The 21,656-nt window shown below is 34.6% G+C and overlaps 2 protein-coding genes and 1 pseudogene across 4 annotated transcripts; 1 reads left to right on the forward strand and 2 right to left on the reverse strand.

The window, feature by feature from the left end:
• The first annotated feature begins 1,931 nt into the window (after positions 1-1,931).
• LOC143469275 (CD63 antigen-like) lies at positions 1,932-5,552 on the forward strand. Its single transcript, XM_076966914.1, has 9 exons — positions 1,932-2,091; positions 2,321-2,456; positions 3,119-3,171; positions 3,338-3,412; positions 3,518-3,607; positions 3,770-3,872; positions 4,036-4,124; positions 4,241-4,324; positions 4,401-5,552. Exons 1-9 carry the CDS (start codon positions 2,032-2,034, stop codon positions 4,464-4,466), a joined length of 756 nt encoding a protein of 251 aa, XP_076823029.1. The 5' UTR covers positions 1,932-2,031; the 3' UTR covers positions 4,467-5,552.
• A 3,493-nt stretch (positions 5,553-9,045) lies between these two features.
• Positions 9,046-13,114, reverse strand: LOC143469031 (uncharacterized; annotated as a pseudogene). The gene is made up of 7 exons (XR_013119056.1): positions 12,869-13,114; positions 11,214-11,372; positions 10,979-11,088; positions 10,584-10,695; positions 10,231-10,324; positions 9,981-10,052; positions 9,046-9,767 (listed from the first exon to the last, which is right to left on the reverse strand). The product of XR_013119056.1 is annotated as an uncharacterized LOC143469031 (transcript).
• Positions 13,115-16,238: 3,124 nt separating this feature from the next.
• On the reverse strand, positions 16,239-21,193 carry LOC143469667 (uncharacterized). 2 transcript variants are annotated; one of them, XM_076967432.1, is made up of 7 exons: positions 20,924-21,193; positions 18,990-19,143; positions 18,771-18,880; positions 18,385-18,496; positions 18,017-18,119; positions 17,678-17,825; positions 16,239-17,532 (listed from the first exon to the last, which is right to left on the reverse strand). In XM_076967432.1, the coding sequence occupies exons 1-7, from the start codon at positions 21,141-21,143 to the stop codon at positions 17,372-17,374; spliced, it is 1,008 nt and encodes a 335-aa protein (XP_076823547.1). In that variant the 5' UTR covers positions 21,144-21,193; the 3' UTR covers positions 16,239-17,371. The 2 variants fall into 2 exon arrangements, with proteins under 2 accessions (XP_076823547.1, XP_076823548.1); XM_076967433.1 differs by lacking the exon at positions 17,678-17,825.
• Positions 21,194-21,656: the final 463 nt, after the last annotated feature.

A 21,656-nucleotide genomic window follows, 5' to 3' on the forward strand; every position in this document is an offset into this window, starting at 1 on the left:
GTTGGCACAGTTCCGAACGCCATGTCTAATGTTTTTTTTATCTTGAGAAGGCAAAACTTCACAGCTACATGAGAAATAGGCCTACCCTAAACATAGACTTATTCAATGGTCAGTTATACACGTAAATTTTAGCTCACCGGGTTTAAACTCACTGTAATTGTTTCGGCCTTTGGGAGGTTTGAAGGTTTCAACTTTCTATAAAAAACTAGAATTTTTGTCACCGACATCAAAGTTAACGGCCTTAAATACGATTGACGAAAGCGTTATTAGCTCATGTGTAGGCTACACTAAAAAGTTTTGGGAAGCAAGCTGAGGATGAGTTTGAACATGAAGTCGTGTGATACATTGCCTCCGAAAAGCCGTTATATTTCGGTTGATTTGTTGGTTGTATTTTGTAAATAAGTTGTAATAAGGTTAGCTCCTGCTTTTTGTTACCACAGGCGAAAAATAAATGATGCGATAAGATCGCACATACAAGCATAAACACAGCCGAATATAATGGACGGTAGAAAACCAGTATGTCAATTGAGCCGAAACGTAAAGTAAGCGAAGGTGGTTAGAACAACAAAGTAGGCACTTTACTCACTGGATCGAAATTTTGTGCTCGAAAGATTTAGTTCAAGTGAAGACATCATAAGCACGTGATTGCGTGATCGCTCAGAGAGTGGAAAACTGAAGAACGAGTCTTTTTCGCTTGGGCTCTGGCGTGCCTTTGTTTCAGGAAGTAGGAAACCTCTCCTTTGGTGTGGTTCGTGGTTTATTGTGTTTCTCGCTTACAATAAAACGTGTGAGTGCCGTTTAAGCTGTTATGTAAACATTAAAGCAACATGTTTTGTTTGCATGGTAAGAAATAATTTAATTTTGTTGGCTATTTGCAATGAATGATAATGTGGTAGTGTGAAAAATGAACTACTTAAAACAGTTTAATGTAAGTTAAAAGAATTTATGCAGACTATTTGCTACTGAACCAAGCCTTTACTATATGGGTGTTCAAGAATAAAAAGTTAGTTTTTGCAGTACAAAGTTTAATGCTTGGTATCAGTCGTAGCAGCAAGTTTAAACAATTTTTTAGTACTTAACAATATAAATATAAATGCTTGCTGGGAGGCAGAGCTGATGATAAGTGTTTGAACATGACAAGCACCAATTGTAGATAGTGTGGTGTTTAGTTCGGAGCTAGCTTATGTGACTAATAACAAGCACTACACCAGTGGTGTCGAACATGTGGCCTGCACGGTATTTTTCGAAATGACTTTTATTATCAACTGAATCGCCTACGTAATTTATGGCAAACTTAAATTCCAAGAAATTGGCTTTTATTGTTTGCTTTCTTTATCTATTGCTTTATACTATAGAGCAATTCATAGTAGAGATAATAGATAATATAGATAATAGATCAATAAATAGATAATGTACTAGTCTCTAGTGCAGGGGTCCACAACTGTTCAAGTTAAATTTGTTGCATCACAATTTATTTTTAAGATTAGAATTTTGGTGTGAGGGTTTTAATTAGAAATTAGCATTAAACACTCAAGTGGCCCGCGCAATCATTCGTAAATCGCATGTGGCTCTTTGGCCAAAAAGTTTGGTCACCCCTGCACTACACCATCGCACTGTCTTGTTTGGGTGTTGCTGCATGAATGTAAATATATATATGTTTGCATGCATTACTACATTGACAGTCAATATCACTAAAAGTTTTCAATTATCACCATAATGAATAAATTTAATTTGTATTACAGTACTTGCATGAGCTTTCTTATTTGAAATTTTTATTTCTATTTAACAAAATGATAATTTGAAGAATTTTGACAATCAATTGTGCTAATTGTCACGCAACAAATATATTATTCCACTGAAAAAAAAACATATAAGTCGCATTACAACAGAATTTTTTTATTTACAAATAATATTAAACTTATAATCTTATGCTTTGTTACATATGTCAATCAACAGTATAAAAGTGTTGTAATTCTCAATTTAATTCTTAATTTAAATTTACAAACAAGTGCAAATCTCCTGCCAATCAACATGGATTGTGGAATGAAATTAGTTAAATATTTGCTTTTTGTCTTCAATCTTATCTTCTTTGTAAGTGCTATTAATTTTAAACCCTTGTTGTTCAATATTGTGTACTTTAACGTTCTTTGTATTATAAAGTGTAACAAATTGTAATCATTCTCTGTAGTATGTATATATATTAAATTTATCATTATATAACAAATTCATAATAATAACATAAAAGATATACATTGGAAAAGGATTTGTGTGTTTGTTTAAGTGTTGTATACCATAATCCATTATTTTGTTCATGTTTCAGCTGTTTGCATTAGTTTTGATTGGTCTGGGTGCGGCAGTTGAAATCAAATATCGAAGCCTTGCTAATGTGACTGGAAGTGCTATAACTGTTGCTCCAATCCTAGTAATATGTGTTGGAGTCTTGATATTTTTTGTTGGTGAGTTTTTCTTGCAAATGTATCATGACTCAATTTTTGATGATTAGATAAAAAAGATCAGTGGTTCTCATGCTGTTTTCTTACATTTTCTCAAATTTCATGTATTTTTTTGAAGAAATTATGTTGAGTTTAGTAAATAAGTTATAAACAAAAATGGGATAGAAAAGTTTATGAAGTTGTTTTCTAATTTTAATATACTTTTACATATAAGTTGATGTGAAACTTGCATTTGTTTGTGCATACTGTATTACAAAATTTGAAAACATTAACAAAATTCACTATTTATTGATGACATTATAATGACCATCAATGCTGTGCAAATCCCATTATGATCATTAATAATGCTTGGCAAGGCAAGCTTTAATCAGCTGTTGTTTTAAAAACAAAAATATTCAGCACATATTGTAAAAAGGTTACCATGAGAATTGTAACACAATGCTTATAAGCAAAATATTCCTCCTCTAGCATCTCAACATTCCTTGTCAGGGAGGTGAGAACCACTGAAAAGTGTTGTATGGTTTTGATGCTGTTGACTAATTAAACAAAACCTTGTTTGCATATCGATAATTTTTGTGTAGTTATCGACAAATCATTAAAACTTTATTTCTACAAATAAACCTCAATTGTGCTTTCTGATTAAAACTTTAAAATTATGTGTCTAGCGTTTTTTGGTTGTTGTGGAGCATACAAGGAAAATTATTGCATGATCACCACAGTAAGTAAAAACTATTTTAATACAAACAGTGTTCCTATTAAATCGAAATATGCCTTAGCACAGGAATTACAACAGAAAAGATTTGTTAAATTTTGTTTAACCTATTACACTTTTTGCTGATTAATGTCTGCATTGATTTATAACGATGTCATGTGTTTTGTTGTAGTATGCAATAATAATGGCTATTCTTCTCATCCTTGAAATAGCTGCAATTGTTACAGCATATGTGCTTAGAGGAAAGGTATTCTAATATTATAATTTTGCCAATGCATTTGAGTTTTCCAATTAAATATGATACAAGGAAAACGATACATATACCAGTTTCTAAATATTTTAACAATTGTAGATTAACACACTTCTGGAAAAATCTTTCACCAAATCCATTGTTGATTATCAGCCACAAAATGCTAAATTATATGATAATCTTCAAACAGAGGTGAAATAAACCTTTCATATTCTAATTCATTTTATTTTATTTTAAATCATATTTTATGATATTCATCGCTTTTTATCAGTTCTTGTTTTCTGTTTTATAACGTGGAAGTTAGTGTATTTTGACCTCATTATGTTTTTCTAAATAACATTAAATTTTTTTTAGTTTCATTGTTGTGGCTCATACAACGCTACCAGCTGGAATCTAAGTAAAAAGTTTCAAGACCTTGCAAGCACTGAAGTTGGCAAGGCTAAGATTACCAATCCAGGTAGTATAACATTCTTAAAAGACAGCAAAGATTTTATTGATTTTTTTTCATTTTGATGTTTTTCATCTTTCCTCTTTTTGTTAAACTAAACTACATCACCTGGTAAGTAATATGTATGTGAATGAGTTGAAGCTAAGTTCTTTATTAAAATATTATTTTGCAGCGAACTTTTATGTTCCTGATAGCTGTTGCTTACCCAATGACAAATTCAAAAACTGTGGATTATACAGCAACCGGACAATTTATGAACAAGTACACACTATTTTACATTTTTTTGACATTGCATCTACATATACAGATACTGTGTATAGTTGAAATATGCTTACAGACGTTATGTTAGCCACTGTATATTTATATGTTGTTTACAGGGATGTCTGCCAAGTATAGAAGCATCATTTAAGAAGAACATTGTTGCCGTGGCTGGAGTTACAATTGCCGTTCTTGTGATTCAGGTTAGCATTCCCCATATACTACATTATTATTTATAGTTTCTCTGTTTAGCTTCAAGTAGCATTTTGTGTTTTACAGCTTATTGGAATCGTATTTGCCTGTTGTTTGATGAGAACAATCAAGGCTCAGTACGAAGTTGTTTGAAGTGTATTCATAAAGGAGCTGATTAGTCTGATATAAATAAATATGATTGCATGCATGTTGGAGTTAAAATTGTGTGAGCACTGATTAATGTTGTAAAATTGTGAAATGTTTCAATAACCCAGTTTTTATGAGAGGTATTTTTGGTTTTATGTCAGCAGCTGACAATCAATGTACTTCAGTTAATACTTAATACTTCATAGAAATGTCAAATCAATTATTGTAAAAGTGGGATGTTTTGCTTTTGCTAAATAGCGACTGGTGAAATGAAATAATTATCATCTATGTTCTTATTTGATTTCATCATATGTATTAAACAGTCCTGTCATTTATATTAGTGTGCAATTTTAAGCATTTTAACTATGAATGTTTTATGAGTTCACGTGAGAAAACTTTAATGTTTGTTAATTCCTTTTAAAGTTTTCATGCTGGTATGTATCAACTTCTTATTATCACAATGTTACTGTATTGTCACAAAAGTGGAAATATTTTCAAGAACTCTGGAAACTAAGTTGTAATTACATGCTAAAACACGACGGACAAAGCATAAAACATATGTTACATAGCTGTATGCATATTCCTGTGTGTTGCAAAACCGTTCTTTGAAAAGGTTCTTCTCCAAAACATTTGAGGCACCAAAACCTATATTTAGTTAGAGTTATATGTTTCACTTACCATAAACATTTTTGCAAATGTGCGTTAGTGCAATGCGTAGTGGTTGTGCAATCATTGTCTTGTTTGCCAAGCTGTATGTGCGTATTTTACATGTTAGATATCATTTTTATAGCGATCATTAGTGATGAAGTATAGCATTTCATACTATTTTCAAGTAACTTCTGGTATTAGTTGTAATTTGCTTCTGGTGTTGGTCAAGCAAAAAATTTTCAAGTTGCTATGAACTAAAATTTAGCAACCTTGTCACAACGTCTTTAACCTGTTAACTGTTTATTATCATGCATGCAGATATGAAACTTGTAACATATCCATTTGGAAAGGAACTCTGTAACGAATGAGCTTTCGAATATTGCAAAGGATTAAGATGTGTAATCGGATTCGCGGTGCAATAAAATATCTATTTGAGTTGACAAAGATTTTTGAATATTCGAAAACGGTGTGTTTTGCGTAGGATCACTTAGCAGAACTTGTTACTTGCCACCAGCCAATACTTGAGTATCATCACCTCTTTGTATTACAGCATGGTGCGAAAATAACGTCACAAAACTCCCCACGATACAAACATAAAGGTCTTCTAGGTCTCTACAAAAAACTACTGGGGCCTAAGCAAAATTTTTTCTGCAAACAGTTTAAGCAGCCATAATTAGACACATGTCATTATAATGCTAGGTAATCTGGCAACGGTGTTCGCACATGGTAAGTTTATGAGACCATATTACTAAAATAGTCAAACATTTTCCAACGTTTGGATAATGCGTAGCGAATCCTAAAATGACTTGGTTACACATCATTAAATGCGATCTGTTCCAAAATGTCACCTGGTTAAAACAATTATAAGTTGTGCGGACAAAACTCTTGATTTTCTGCAAAAACTTGTTCTACATAAAACTTCAAGCAACGGATTACAAGGTGTCGTTTAATTGACATAAAATGCGCAAATGAACCAAGTTTACTATGAGTGACACTATGATGAATGCAAGATATTCCAGTAAGTATTGAGGAGCATATTGTATTAATACCAAAATTAACTATAGTAAGGGTAAATAATGTGGATAGGCGGACCAACTTTTCACACTATTCAGTATTCACAAAGAGTATAATAGAACATGCAAAGAAGCTCTGGACTGCGATTGTGTCCTGGCTTAAAGTCAAAGGAAGCAATTCTATGTGGATGCGGAAGGATGCCAGCTACCCGCGCTATCGATGATTCATCAACTATTTATGCAGCCTTGTTATAGACTGGCGATAGTCTGCTGTAAGTCATATGGTTGGGTGATGATACGATATACCGGTAAAACAAGTTTTTACGGATTGCGACATGTGATATCGCAACCAAGAAGTGTTTTAACGAAGTATGTTTGCGCCAGATGAGAACAATTTTTCATATTACGGTGGAACAAAGTTCTTCAAGTGTTAATATCCAGCGGTCTATTGTAGAATATTTCACATGTTTTAACAATCGATCGATATATACACAACTGACAAATGAAATGATCATATACGAATGCAATCATACAGACGGACAAGGTTTTACGATTGATACGCTTAACTGTCTTGATAGAATCAAAAAGAATCCATACTTAATACAATTAACGTGATAGCTTTACTGCACGTTTGTTTAGACATCATGTCATTTGGAAGGATATGTTTACGCTATACAATATACTGATTTCGCGATAAATTACGTAAGAAAATTACAGCTTGGCCGATACATCAACCAGCAATTAAGTTACGTATATATTTGTCAATTTATATCAAAAAGAATAAATCCTATAACAACTTTGTGCCGCAAAATATAATTATAGTCGTGTTGTAAGACCACCAGACAAGAGAGGGCAAGCGAGGTCAGAAACGACATTTTCCTTCACTCTGAAGAATCTCCAAAATCAATCTTTTGCACCATCCGGTGGCGACATTTAATCATATCAAAATTCTGTAAAATGAAATGTCATTAATAAATGTTGGTAATAACGTTAACGCAGCGATAACCCAATAGGATTACATTTGAGTCAAGCTGGTAAATGATTAAACATATTTATGGCAATACACATTGTGTTCTTACTTTGATCTTTTCCCTTCCTCGGCGAACTTCCTCTAGGATGTCATACGCAAGAAAGCTAAGCGTGCCGTAAAATTCCTCTCATACACATTAGCTACACCTACGTTTTTCACAAGATGGTAAAAATACCGCTTCATATCAATAAATTTCATAACAATAACTAAAATCATATCGTAACAATAACTTGAGCTAACAAAAAGGTTTTATTGATTGTAGACAGATCTCTCATCTGAGTAATTAAAATCAATAAACACGACTTATTAAAGAAAGTTAAAAGCCGTTTCTTCGGTCCGACTATAATCTATGATTCTATGATTTCGTATAATTAGGTTATACAAAACCCATGCCAGGAATTAGCTTCAACTTGTCTAATTTAAACAATTTTTGTTTGGCTACTTTTTTTAATACCCCTTTATGTATTTTTGGGTGCTGAGTTTAAAAATCCAGTTAGTTTTTTCGTACCATCGTTACTTTTTGTTTCATCTGATGTAGCTGTAAGTAGAAAATTGTGTTCTACTTTTGTAGTCGATTTTAACTCCACATCAAGGTTCTGTTTGGTTTATTAAACGCAAAAACCAGTTTAAAAACGTTAATATGGAAGGCTTGAAGAATTCAAAATGTACTTTTGAGTGAGCTTTTCTTTTATAACCACTCCTGTCTTGCCTTACCAAAGACCAAATGTAGTCTCCAATCATTGCACTGTCCCAGCGGCCTTTATATAGTTTTTCCATTGGCTCAATATCCTTGTGAAATTTCTCCCCATGCTCCTCACTGAAGTCACCAAGATTTTCTTGAAAAAAGTCCAGATGGAAACACAAAAAAAGAAATTTGACAGACATGTGACAACCCATGTTTTTGGTAACTTTTAATAAGTTTTTACACCAGCTCTTCGTAATTTCGATACCTTTTATTTCCTAAAAAAACATCAACCACATCTCGAAATGCTTGCCAACGTTATTAGTGACCAACAAAAATTCTTCCTTTTATTTTGGCAACTGATATTCTGGGAAACATTGAACAGATTTCTTGAAAAACTTCTCCTTGAAAATCCAAAGCTTTTACAAACTGTTTTACCAGACCTAATTTGATATGAAGTGGTGGCAGTAATACTTTTTCCCGGCTTTTGCAAGAGGCTCCCTAAAAACCTAATACAATCCTGGGGTTAGTTTTTCCCGTGCATGTCAATAAATTTTCTCATGGTGCTGACGGTCAGTTTTGCTATTCCACAAACAGAAAGAGTATTTTGTGTAAGCACCCTGCAGACCAAGCAAAAAATCCCAATATTTTAAAGTCACCACAAACATACCACTTAAACTGAGCGTAACTGATTTTAATGAGAAGTTGCTTGACGTTTTCATAGTGTTCTTTCATCTTTAAGGAATAAGCAAGTGGAATTGATGGGTATATGTTGCCATTGTGAAGTAACACTGCTTTAAGACTTTTGGTAGAACTGTCAATGAAAAGCCGCCACTGAGTAGGATCATGATCTATTCCAACAACACTAAACAGGCCTTCCACATCTTTGCAAAAGCAAAGGTCTTCAATAGCATCAAAGTGCCTATTCCTGTAGGCAGTACTCTTACAGTCATCAGTCCCACATTCCCATTCACTTCCTCAAGTAAATAGGATGCCGATTTACAACATGAAAATGCTGACAGACACGGATCATAGCAATCATAACCGCATAAAAAACCTACAGTTAACGGAAAATCACAAAACACGGAAATCATTGTATCTTGATAACGATCGATGATAGAAAAACACTGATAGCATTTTTGGAATCAGCGCTTGAAAATCATACAGACACACTTAACAAATGTAACCAAATAAACTTTTTTAAAAATTTTGTTACACAGTGAATTATAAAACCATTGCTTGCTTAGAATAAAAAAAGCTTATTTTATTTTAATTGTTTTTATTTATGACCAATGACTTTTTCAAACATATTATGATAATCAGATAATTGCATGGTCTGCTTGACGTTCTATACTCTTTCTTAAAACTACACAGCAGATTGCATTTGATAAACGCGTGCAGCAAGAAAGTTTATGTATATGGCCATCAACATCAAAACGTTTCCGTCAACTTCATGCGTTAAGCGGAAGAATGGAAAAACTTCAGTACAGAAAATAACAAAAAGGATTTGCCCATAACGTAAACAATAAAAACCAAATTACCCAAAAACGCAAAAGTTTCGACAAGTTTCAATCGATACCAAAGCGTTAGTAAATGTTAGTTACATCCAATCGTTTCCCAACAAAATTAAATCTGAGGTTTTACTTTGCAAGATTTCACAACCTTGAGGCTCCAATCACGGATATAGTTTCATAGATCTCAAAACTCGCCTAGAATTGTTTTAATCTGAGAAGTCATAGGTCACACGAAAAATACGGCAAGATGACGCAAGATGGTGCACACACAGTCAGCATTAATCATTTCAGTTGTTCTAGTGGTCGCAGCCTCACCGCCAGATGACGCAGTGGTACGTATACACCATCCCGGTAGGTGATTTCGCAAGTAACTGGTGTCAATAGCGAAAAGAATTGCCGCGACAAATCCACAGATATCCGCTGTAACAAAAATGTCGAACAACCAGGAGTTAAAAAGAATCTTATAATATGTTTCTAGTAGGCTAACACAATAACGTATAAAGTGTTTAGGATTGCATTAGGCCTACTGTTGAAATTATATAAGTCGAAATGTCAACCTGCCAGCTGAGATCGACATCTAAAGGTGTTAAAGCTTGTACAGTCCATAAATACGGCATAGACACAAGCACCAACCAGATATAGCAAGCAGGATAACGCTGACCAGAAAAATTCAACTTGGCCCAAACGATGTTGTCCGTTAACCGACTATAGCAAAAAATGATTGTTTTTAAACAAAAAATATTAGCTAATTAAAATGTTTTTCATAAAATGTGATTTAAATCCGTAAAATGTAAAAGTAAACTAATGGCAGACAGTAATGCACTCGTGCAGCGCAGAGGCCTGTACACAACGCTACTGTTACTCAGAACAACACTAATATTACGAGAAGACTGGATACATGCAACAGATAGAAAAGACATGATACGGCCCAGGCCAAGCACCAGACAGCTAAAACGGAGGTTCGGGTGATCGTGCATCTGCGAAAAAGAAAAAATCAATTTTGAGTTCAAAAGACTCATAAAGAAATGATGGCTAATATCATGGATACATACGGAATAACGTTTAAAAAAATATACCGCGCTTGTGAGATACAGTCAACTTGATCCAGTAAAATGACCATGTGGCATAAATATTTTGTACAGTATAGTAATAAGTAATAGATTGTACAGTATAGTTTGTGTACTAATGCCATGCCATTTCAGATCAATAATGTCCTCGGTATTAGTTTGCTCTTACCCTTGTTTTACAGAATCGCAATAATATCCTGCTTGTACGAGAAAACCAAATGCCACGCCCCCAATCACCAGAACAAGCATCTTCCACATACCACGCCATGATGTTCCATAACCTGTAACAAAATGTCTTTCAGAAAGTTATTAAACGTTTATTAAACGTGAAGGCTTATTTACTTAATTGTTTCATCCTGCCAATATCGCAATTATCAGCACGACATTATCATCAGCACCAGTAGTAATTTTTTCTATACTTTCTAAAATGCCAGATGCAATTTTGATTAAAAACTAGTCAAATAGTTGTTTTATAGGTTTTAAAGTCTGTATGATTTAATTTATTGGCCACTGGTAAGCAACACACAAATCAGGCAAATATGCAAGGAAGAAAAAAGCTTTAACCTATGCCAACGGGCGCGTAAGAGTGCAGATTTTGTGCTTCCAGGATGTAAACAAACGCCGTGAGAAATCCAAGCAAGAGAGCAGTTAATAATTTTGCACAAGAACAAAATCTGTCAAAAAGATCAGTGTAAGCCCAAAGTTGTTCTTGCATTAACGACATCAGAGAAAAATCAACTCATACGCTTCCATCTCACGCATTAAAGGTTAAATTAAAATTAGCTAAATCTGATCTTACCTTCCACTACCTCCACAACCCGGATCGCAATTTTGATCATAAGTTATAAGCATGCCAGGATGACAGAAGACCATACGTAGTTGACAGAGGAGAGCCAGGACCAAAAGTAGTCAAAAGTGTCAAACGATAAACATGGGCAATTCATATGCACGGAGAGCCCTAAACACAAAAATTTTTTACATCAAATATCAGAAAAGTTTGAAACGTTATAATCCCCAAAAGCTTTCCCAGGCAAACTATAAAATTTAAACCCACTTGTAAGGCAGAACTTGAAGTAATAATGTTAAAGGGCAAATGTTATAATAAACATAAAATTATTATAACAACATATTTTGGACTTATTATAAATATAAATTATTATATCAACCCATTATAGCAACCTATTTTCGAACTATACGTTGATATCTATAGATAGCGCAGTGTACTGGAAGGGAAAACGAAAAAATTAATTTTAAAACGATTGTTGCGCTGTATTTCACTTCCAGAAGCCACTGAATAATTCACCGACAACTTTGCACAAAACCATATTGTTAAATATGACTGACTGACATGTGCTTTAAACAGACTAACTTTACAAAATTACATAATTTGCATAAGTATTTACATAACTTTACATAATTAACAAGGCAGTTTTGTTTTACACTTTACAGCCAAGCAAAAATTTGATTTCAACTATTTAAGGCTTCAATGGAATTAGATTTAAATTAGAAGGTAAATTTAGGAAACTATATTCTCACATTTACGTTGACACATGTGCTTAAACAGACTAACTTTACATAATTACTTAATTTACATAACTTTACATAATTAACAAGGCAGTTTTGTTTTACACTTTACAGCCAAGCAAAAATTTGATTTCAACTATTTAAAGCTTCAATGGAATTAGATTTAAATTAGAAGGTAAATTTAGGAAACTATATTCTCACATTTACATTTACATATGTGGTTAAACAAACTAACTTTACATAATTACATAATTTGCATAAGTATTTACATAACTTTACATAATTAGTAAGGCAATTTATTTTATACTTTACAGCCAAGCAAAAATTTGATTTCAACTATTTAAGGTTTCAATGGAATTAGATTTAAATTAGAAGGTAAATTTAGGAAACTATGTTATCACATTTAAGTTAGGTTAACGAGAAACTTTGAAATATAGCTATGAGCGCACGACTTTGTTCCGGGAAAATATTGGCAGCCTTTTTCATTTCCTTAAAAATTACTGATAACATTGATTTCAGTAAATGCAAAAATGTGAGAAGACTGAAAAAGAAAGCAAACCGAAATGTGTCCCGTAAATGTTAATTGCCAGGTCTACAACACTGAATGCATGTATCGTTTGTTGAATGTGTGATAACAATGCACCAGACAAAAAACGTGTGATGGTAAAACTCCTTGTGTTGTTTATGAAAAATAATTACAGGTTGTGACAGCAACACGTTTCAGTTTCTATTATAGTATATCCAGGTAGTCAGTACACAATGTGCCGTGAAGGGTTGCTGCAATGGTTTTAATTGGCTTGATAACTCGTGTGATTTTGAACTGCAAACGCGGAAATAGTTACAACGCATAAATAACATCCTCATGCGCTGTTTCCCTTGGACAAATGTAACAAAACGCCATAAGATCACGAAATAGTCATTGCAACATACCTGTTAGCTTCGCAAAGAATATCAGAAGACTAATTGCCCAGGAAATGACGTAAGCAACAAAAAAGACAATCTTGATAGGAGGGGATGTGTACCGTTGACTGTCTGCGTAAATCGCAAATGTGGCACAACCACCTACAAGCACGGCTAGTTTCCACCAAGCCGCTTTGGTGCTAATATATCCATCACTACAATTCCTACAGCCAGCACCGTTTTCGGCCATTATTTACGATGTTCTTCCTGACTCTATTCACCTGCATGATGATGTATTCACAATCAGCATGCTGCATTAAAACTTACTAAACCATTATTATTAAACAATTCCGAGAAGAATTGCATGTATTGTACGCAGTTAATCTGGCTGTGATTTGCACTACGTGGTTTGAACCTGCTACCAGCACCGCACTGCTGGCGTTCGTGCAGCCTACTACCGTATTTTCTTGAATAGAAACCGCGGCTACTACTTTTTATTTTGGAACGTTTTGTGCGGTTTCTATTCGAGAGCGGCTTCTATTCGAAGGCAGCTTCTATTTTTATTTCATGAAGTACCGGTAGTGTTGATTAGGTGACAATAAAATCCTGCGCTCTCTTTCGACAAAAAGGTTTTATTCCATTACTATCCGACCACTAGTGTAATGTGACAACTGCTTTTTTTTGCATGTGCAAGCTCTCAATGACAGCCTTTATATTACACCGGACTCAACACTATATTGGAAGACGCTGTTTCCATTGTCTTCCAAGTTGTGTCGTTATAATTATATTTCTGCTACGGTATTCATCGCGCTATTACATAACGTCATACTTGCCATAAGTTCAATCCCAGTTCACGGTATAATTGCAGACTTATCGAAGAATAGTTGATTGACAATTAGTTCTGTAAACATGTTATCTACTTTGCACTTTTGAACTTATTGTACTAAGATAACTCCATACTTATCCTATTTTGTAAACATGTTATTTACATTGCATTAAGAACTTGCCGTAAAGAATCGATTTCATCATTGTCTTTTGCGGCTTCTAAACGAGGGCGGCTTCTATTGTTTGTTTTTAATCAAACCGTGCGGTTTCTATTCGAGGGCGGCATCTATTCAAGGGCGGTTTCTATTCAAGAAAATACGGTATACGAGATTTTTAATATGTCTGGTTTTTTACAGTTTGGAATTCCCCGAGGGTCTTCTCTTCTACAAATGTAGCTGCGGGTTTTACAAATGCGCACATATGTGTGAAAATCACAGGATATTTCTGAAAACCACATTACAGGACAAATCACAACGCTTTACAACCTACTGTTAAACTGAAAGACAACCCTGACGAGATATTGCAGAAACGCTCTGTACTGACGTACCGTGCAAAGAATGAAAACGAACATGTGACATCCATTTTCTTATTACTTTGTTAGTGTGCAAAGAGGAAGGGTCCTAATGGTTGCAATCCTTATTCAAACTACAACCAAAACCATTCAAAATGACATGTCTGCGCATATGCGTTGTGGACACCGTCAATTATAGAGTCTCAGTCTTATACTGTCGCCTGATACTCAAGGCTATACAGTGTAAATAAAGTTTCAGAACTTAACACTAGACCAAATATTTTAAAACAAAATGAACGTTTTTATCTGCTGGCACGACTGTTTGTCAAATACCAAGCTAATTTTTGTCATGAAAGTTTTATTAAAAGCAGCAAATTATACGTTTATCAGGCGAACACCAAACGTATGAACAATAAAACGAAATTGATTACACAAAGTATGCAGTTAACATCAGAAGTATTTTATCGCAGTAGACGCATCGTCTTAGAAAACAACTTTAATTGCCGAGACCACACAGAGACTTTAGCGAGCGAACATTTCAGCGATTTTAATTTGACCAAGCGGGAGACTAATATAAATTACACAGAAGTGAAAGATTTCTGTGGATATCCAACAGCTTAAGAAAGGTCAATCAAATCTTAACAGGTACCTGGTGGTTGCCCAAACAGCTAAAACAAAGTTTCTTTAAAATACTGGAAGGTGCTGAACAGAGTAAAATACGACATCATACAGAAGAAACTTCTTCAGTTTACGGGTGTACAATTTTTCGCTTGTAAGTCTGTCATTTCTATTAAATACAACGTAGAGTTGTCGTTTTCTTCAGTTATTTAGTTGGTTCAAATTAATACTTTCATTTATTGTTGATGGTTCTCATACACACTGCGACATGATATTGATGCAAGTAAAATATATATCTTTTCACGGGGCGCATCTTATAAATTAACTTCATTAGTTTTAGAACCAACTCGTTGCAAAACGATTTTTTTTCAAACTCATCAAGTTACTAATATTACCATTTCAATATTCCAGTATTTGACCATATGCTGTAGCTTGCTTTGTGGTTGATCACACAATCATCTATCACAATAAGTAACTTCATTTGGTTGAGCGTTAGTAGGCAATGCATAATGAAAAGTTTATGAAGACATTAAATGTTTGGAAATTCACAAGCATTCATTATCGACTTGACTGTCCATTTCAATCTCATCAACGAGGCTATTATGGACGCTTCTAGATATGCTGATGTCGGGATTCAAGGGAAGAAAGTTTGCTTCGGTCGCTTTACCAAGTTTAAAAAGTTAAAACCTAATACCTAAAAAACCAGTTTAAAAACGTTAATATGGAAGGCTTGAAGAATTCAAAATGTACTTTTGAGTGAGCTTTTCTTTTATGACCACTCCTGTCTTGCTTTACCAAAGGCCAAATGTAGTCTCCCATCATTGCACTGTCCCAGTGGCCTTTATATAGTTTTTCCATTGGCTCAATATCCTGTTGAAATCTCTCACCATGCCCCTCACTGAAGTCACCAAGATTTTCTTGAAAAAAATCCAGATGGAAACATAAAAAATGAAATTTGACAGACATGTGACAACCCATGTTTTTGGTAACTTTTAATAAGTTTTTACACCAGCTCTTCGTAATTTCGATACCTTTTATTCCCCAAAAAACCATCAACCACACATCGAAATGCTTGCCAACGTTATTAGTGACCAACAAAAATTCTTCCTTTTATTTTGGTAACTGATAGTCTGGGAAACATTGAAAGAATTTCTTGAAAATTTTGTCCTTGAAACTCCAAAGCTTTTACAAACTGTTTTACCAGATCTAATTTGATATGAAGTGGTGGCAGTAATACCTTTTCCCAGCTTATGCAAGAGGCTCCCTAATAACTTTGTACATTCCTGGGTTTAGTTTTTCCCGTGCATGTCAATAAATTTTCTCATGGTGCTGACCGTAAGGTCTACTAATCCACAAGCACAAATAGGAAGAGTATTTTGTGTAACCACCCTGCAGACTAAGCAAAAATCCCAACATTTTAAAGTCACCACAAACATACCACTTAAACTGAGCGTAACTGATTTTAATGAGCAGTTGCTTGACGTTTTCATAGTGTTCTTTCATCTGTAATGAACAAGCAAGTGGATTTGATGGATATATATTGCCATTGTGAAGTAACACTGCTTTAAGACTTTTGGTAGAACTGTCAATGAAAAGCCGCCACTGAGTAGGATCATGATCTATTCCAACAACACTAAACAGGCCTTCCACATCTTTGCAAAAGCAAAGGTCTTCAATAACATCAAAGTGCCTATTCCTGTAGGCAGTACTCTTACAGTCATCAGTCCCACATTCCCATTCACTTCCTCAAGTAAATAGGATGCCGATTTACAACATGGTAATGCTGACAGACACAGATCATAGCAATCATAACCGCATAAAAAAAACTACAGTTAACGGAAATTCAAGAAAAAACGGAAATCGTTGTATCTTGATAACGATCGATGATAGAAAAAAAAACTGATAGCATTTTTGGAATCAGCGCTTGAAAATTATACAGACACACTTAACAAATGTAACCAAACAAGTTTTTTAAAAATTTTGTTACACAGTGAATTATAAAACCATTGCTTGCTTAGAATAAAAAAAGCTTATTTTATTTTAATTGTTTTTATTTATGACTAATGACTTTTTCAAACATATTATGATAATCAGATAATTGCATGGTCTGCTTGACGTTCTATACTCTTTCTTAAAATTACACAGCAGATTGCATTTGATAAACGCGTGCAGCAAGAAAGTTTATGTATATGGCCATCAACATCAAAACGTTTCCGTCGACTTCATGCGTAAAGCGGGAGAATAGGAAAACTTCAGTACAGAAAATATCAAAATGGATTTGCCCAAAACAAAAAACAATAAAAACTAAATTACTCAAAATCGCAAACGTTTCGACAAGTTTCAATCGATACCAAAGCGTTCGTAAATGTTAGTTACATCCAATCGTTTCCCAACAAAATTAAATCTGAGGTTTTACTTTGCAAGATTTCACACCCTTGAGGCTCCAATCACGGATATAGTTTCATAGATCTCAAAACTCGCCTAGAATTGTTTTTCTCTGTGAAGTCATAGGTCACACGAAATTAAAAATTTAATACGATTTGCCTGTAGAACTACAGACATAACTTTCCCAAATTCAGTTATGATGTCGACCGAACAGTTCGCGTTTCAGTTGTTCTAGTGGTCACAGCCCCACCGCCAGATGACGCAGTGGTACGTATAAACCATACAGGTCGGTGATTTCGCAAGTAGTAGGCGTCAATAGCAAAAAGAATTGCCGCAACAAATCCACAGATATCCGCTGTAACACAAAATGTCGAACAACAAGGAGTTAAAAAGAATCATTTTTATATGTTTCTAGTAGGCTAACACAATATCGTATACAGCGTTTAGGATTGCATTAGGCCTACTGTTGAAACTATAAGCTTATAAGTCGAAATGTCAACCTGCCAAACGAGATCGACATCTAAAGCTGCTAAAGCTTGTACAGCCCAGAAATCCGGCATAGACACAAGCACCAACCAGATATAGCAAGCAGGATAACGCTGACCAGAAAAATTCAATTTGGCCAAAAATATGTTGTCCGTTAACCGACTACAGCAAAAAATGATTGTTTTTAAACAAAAAATATTAGCTAATTAAAATGTATTTTCATAGAATGTGATTTAAATCCATAAAATGTAAAAGTAAACTAATGGCAGACAGTAATGAGCTCGTGCAGCGGAGAGGCCTATACAAAACACTACTGTTACTCGGGACAACATTAATATTATGAGAAGTTTCACCATTTTAACTACAAGACTGGATACATGCAACAGGTAGAGAAGACATGAAAAGGCCCAGGCCGAGCACCAGACAGCTAAAACGAAGGTTCGGGCGCTCGTGCATCTACGAAAAAGAAAAAATCAATTTTGAGTTCAAAAGATTCATAAATAAATGATGGCTAATATCATGGATACATACGGAATAACGTTTGAAAAAATACACCACGCTTGTGAGATACAGTCACCTTGCTTTCAGTTAAATGACCATGTGGCATAAATATTTTGTACCGTACCGTACAGTAATAAGTAATAGATTGTACAGTATAGTTTCTGTACTAATGCCATGCCATTTCAGGTCAATAATGTCCTCGGTATTAGTTTGCTCTTACCCTTGTTTTACAGAATCACATCTCAATCCTGTTTGTACGAGAAAACCAAATGCCACGCCCCCAATCACCAGAATAAGCATCTTCCACATACCACGCCATGATGTTCCATAACCTGTAACAAAATGTCTTTCAGAAAGTTATTAAATGTGTAAGCTATTTACTTAATTGTTTCGTCCTGCCAATATCGCAATCATCAGCACGACATTATTATCAGCACCAGTAGTAAATTTTCTATACTTTCTAAAATACCAGAAGATGACAATTTTGGTTAAAAGATAATCAAATAGTGGTTTTATAGGTTTTAAAGTCTGTATGATTCAATCTATTGGCCACTGGTAAGTAACACACAAAACAGGCAAATATGCAAGGAACAAAAATGCTCTCACCTATACCAACGGGCGCGTACAAGCGCAGATTTTGTGCTTCCAGGATGTAAAGAAATGCAGTGAGAAATCCAAGCAAGAGAGCAGTTAATAATTTTGCACAAGAACAAAATCTGTCAAAAAGATCAATTTAAGCCCAAAGTTGTTCTTGCATTAACAACATGATATAAAAATCAACTCATGCGCTCATCAAAGGTTGAAATGAGTTAGATCTGATTTTACCTTCCACTACCTCCACAGCCCGGATCGCAATTTTGATCATAGAAGCATGCCAGGATGACAGAAGACGATACGTAGTTGACAGAGGAGAGCCAGGACCAAAAGTAGTCAAAAGTGTCAAACGATAAACATGGGCAATTCATATGCACGGAGAGCCCTAAACACAAAACATTTCACATCAAATATCAGAAAAGTTTGAAACGTTATAATCTCCAAAAGCCTTTCCAGGCAAAATTAACATTATATAAGATATAAACCCACTAGTAAGGCAAAACTTGAAGTAATAATGTTAAAGGCCAAATGTTATAAAATAGGGCCCGCAAAAGTCAATAAAGTCAAAAATTTTTAACGACCTCGTCTGACCACGAATCAAAGAATAAAGTTGTTTTCAGCACCTAGGGGATTGTTTCTAAGAAGTTAATAGGTCAAAATAAAGTCAAAATTTACAATAAAGTCAAAATTTTCAATAAAGTCAAAATTTGTCAAATTATGGGTTTTGACAAAGTTTTTGTGTTTCTTGAGAGTTATTTTTGTAAAAAAACTCGTGGAAGCATTGTAAATCAGGAACTGCGACACAATTAAACCATATTAACCTATAAAAGCAGGAAATAAGTCACAATGCCCACTTGGATCAGCAGTAACTTTTATCGCAAATTGTCCATTGTTTATTTATTGTTACGTATTTAAGTAATCCTTATGCCGCGTGAAGGGGGTTACATTACTTCTTCCCTGTTTAATTTGCTGTTTATTAGAATTTACCATGCGGAGAAAATCGAGGCAAAGTGCCCTTTTCACAAGGACAAAATAACACAAGCTATACCTAAATCTATCGCCAAAAAACACGACGCACTTTTTATAATCCATAAAACACCTTGACTTTTCGACAAAATATTACGTTTGGGTCTGAAATCGACAAAATATTATGTTTGGGTAACTGGAGGAAGAACTGTGGCCTCTACAAATAAGCAATTTTTTTAGGTCAAAATAAAAATGGCGCCCTAGTTATAATAAACATAAAATTATTATAACAACCTATTTTGGACTTATTATAAATATGAATTAATATATCAACCCATTATAACAATCTATTTTCGAACTATACGTTGATATCTATAGACAGCGCAGTGCATTGGAAGGGAAAACAAAAAATTTATTTTAAAACGATTGTTGCGCTGTATATCACTTCTAGAAGCCACTGAATAATTCAAGGACAACTTTGCACAAAGCAATATTGTTGAACATGATTGGCTGACATGTGCTTAAACAGACTAACTTTATAAAATTAGTAAGGGAGTTTATTTTACACTTTACAGCCATGCAAAAATTTGATTTCAACTATTTAAGGTTTCAATGGAATTACATTTAAATTAGAAGGTAAATTTAGGTTACTATGTTATCACATTTAAGTTAGGTTAACAAGAAACTGTGAAATATAGCTATGAGCGCACGACTTTGTTCTGGTAACATAGTGGCAGTCTTTTTCATTTCCTTAAACATTACTGATAAGTGATAACATTGACTTCAGTAAATGCAAAAATGTGAGAAGATTGAAAAAGAAAGCAAACTGAAATGTGTCCCGTAAATGTTAATTGCCAGGTCTACAACACTGAACGTATGAATCGTTTGTTGAATGTGTGATAACAATGCACCAGACAAAAAACGTGCTATGGTAAAACGCTGCGTGTTGTTTATGAAAAATAATTACAGGTTGTGACAGCAACACGCTTCAGTTTCTATTACAGTATATCCAGCCAGTCAGTACACAATGTGCCGTGAAGGGTTGCTGCAATTGTTTTAATTGGCTTGATAATTCGTGTGATTTTGAACTGCAAACGCGGAAGTAGTTACAACGCATAAATAACATCCTTATGCGCTAGTTCCTTTGCACAAATGTAACAAGACGCCATAACATTACGAAAATAGTCATTGCAACATACCTGTTAGCTTCGCAAAGAATATCAGAAGACTAATAGCCCAGGAAATGATGTAAGCAGCCAATACGTAAGTCTTGATAGGAGGGGAAGTGTACCGTAGACTGTCTGCGTAAATCGCAAATGTGGCACAACCACCTACAAGCACGGCTAGTTTCCACCAAGCCGCCTTAGTGCAAATATATCCATCACAACAATTCCTACTGGCAGCACGGTTTTCGGCCATTTTTTACGATGTTCTTCCTGACACTATTCACCTGCATGATAATTAATGTATTCACTATCAGCCTGCTGCATTAAAACTTACTAAACCATTATTATTAAACAATTCAAAGGAGAATTGCATTAACTGTGTACACTGTACAGTTATCTAACTGTGCAAAACCTCATTTCCTATTTCTGAATACAACCGTACGACCACGCCCGCTATGGATATCAGTGAACAACGTGCTTTGAATCTGCTACCAGCACCGCAATGCTGGCGTTCACGTAGCTTATACAAGATTTTCAAAAAGTCTGGTTTTTCACAGTTTGGAATTTTCCGATGGTCTTTTCTCCTACAAATGTAGCTGCGGGCTTACCAAATGCGCACATATGTGTGAAAATCACAGGATATTTCTGAAATCACATTACAGGACAAGTCACAACGCTTTACACACTACTGTTGAACTGAAAAACAACCCTGATGAGATATAGCAGAAAAACTCGGTACTGACGTACCGTGCAAAGAATGAAAACG

Source organism: Clavelina lepadiformis, chromosome 8, assembly GCF_947623445.1.
Source record: "Clavelina lepadiformis chromosome 8, kaClaLepa1.1, whole genome shotgun sequence".
Classification (NCBI taxonomy): Eukaryota; Metazoa; Chordata; class Ascidiacea; order Aplousobranchia; family Clavelinidae; genus Clavelina; species Clavelina lepadiformis.

Bases quoted from the DNA above. Each gene is read 5' to 3' on its own strand.
- LOC143469275 (XM_076966914.1), top strand. From the start codon at position 2,032: ATGGATTGTGGAATGAAATTAGTTAAATATTTGCTTTTTGTCTTCAAT. The intron at 2,457-3,118 runs GTGAGTTTTTCT...TTATGTGTCTAG, and splicing joins AGTCTTGATATTTTTTGTTG to CGTTTTTTGGTTGTTGTGGA. The intron at 4,325-4,400 runs GTTAGCATTCCC...TGTGTTTTACAG, and splicing joins TTGCCGTTCTTGTGATTCAG to CTTATTGGAATCGTATTTGC.
- LOC143469667 (XM_076967432.1), bottom strand. From the start codon at position 21,143: ATGGCCGAAAACCGTGCTGCCAGTAGGAATTGTTGTGATGGATATATT. The intron at 18,497-18,770 runs GTGAGAGCATTT...ATTTTGTTACAG, and splicing joins GTACGCGCCCGTTGGTATAG to GTTATGGAACATCATGGCGT. The intron at 18,120-18,384 runs GTAAGAGCAAAC...TCTTTTTCGTAG, and splicing joins TGTGATTCTGTAAAACAAGG to ATGCACGAGCGCCCGAACCT.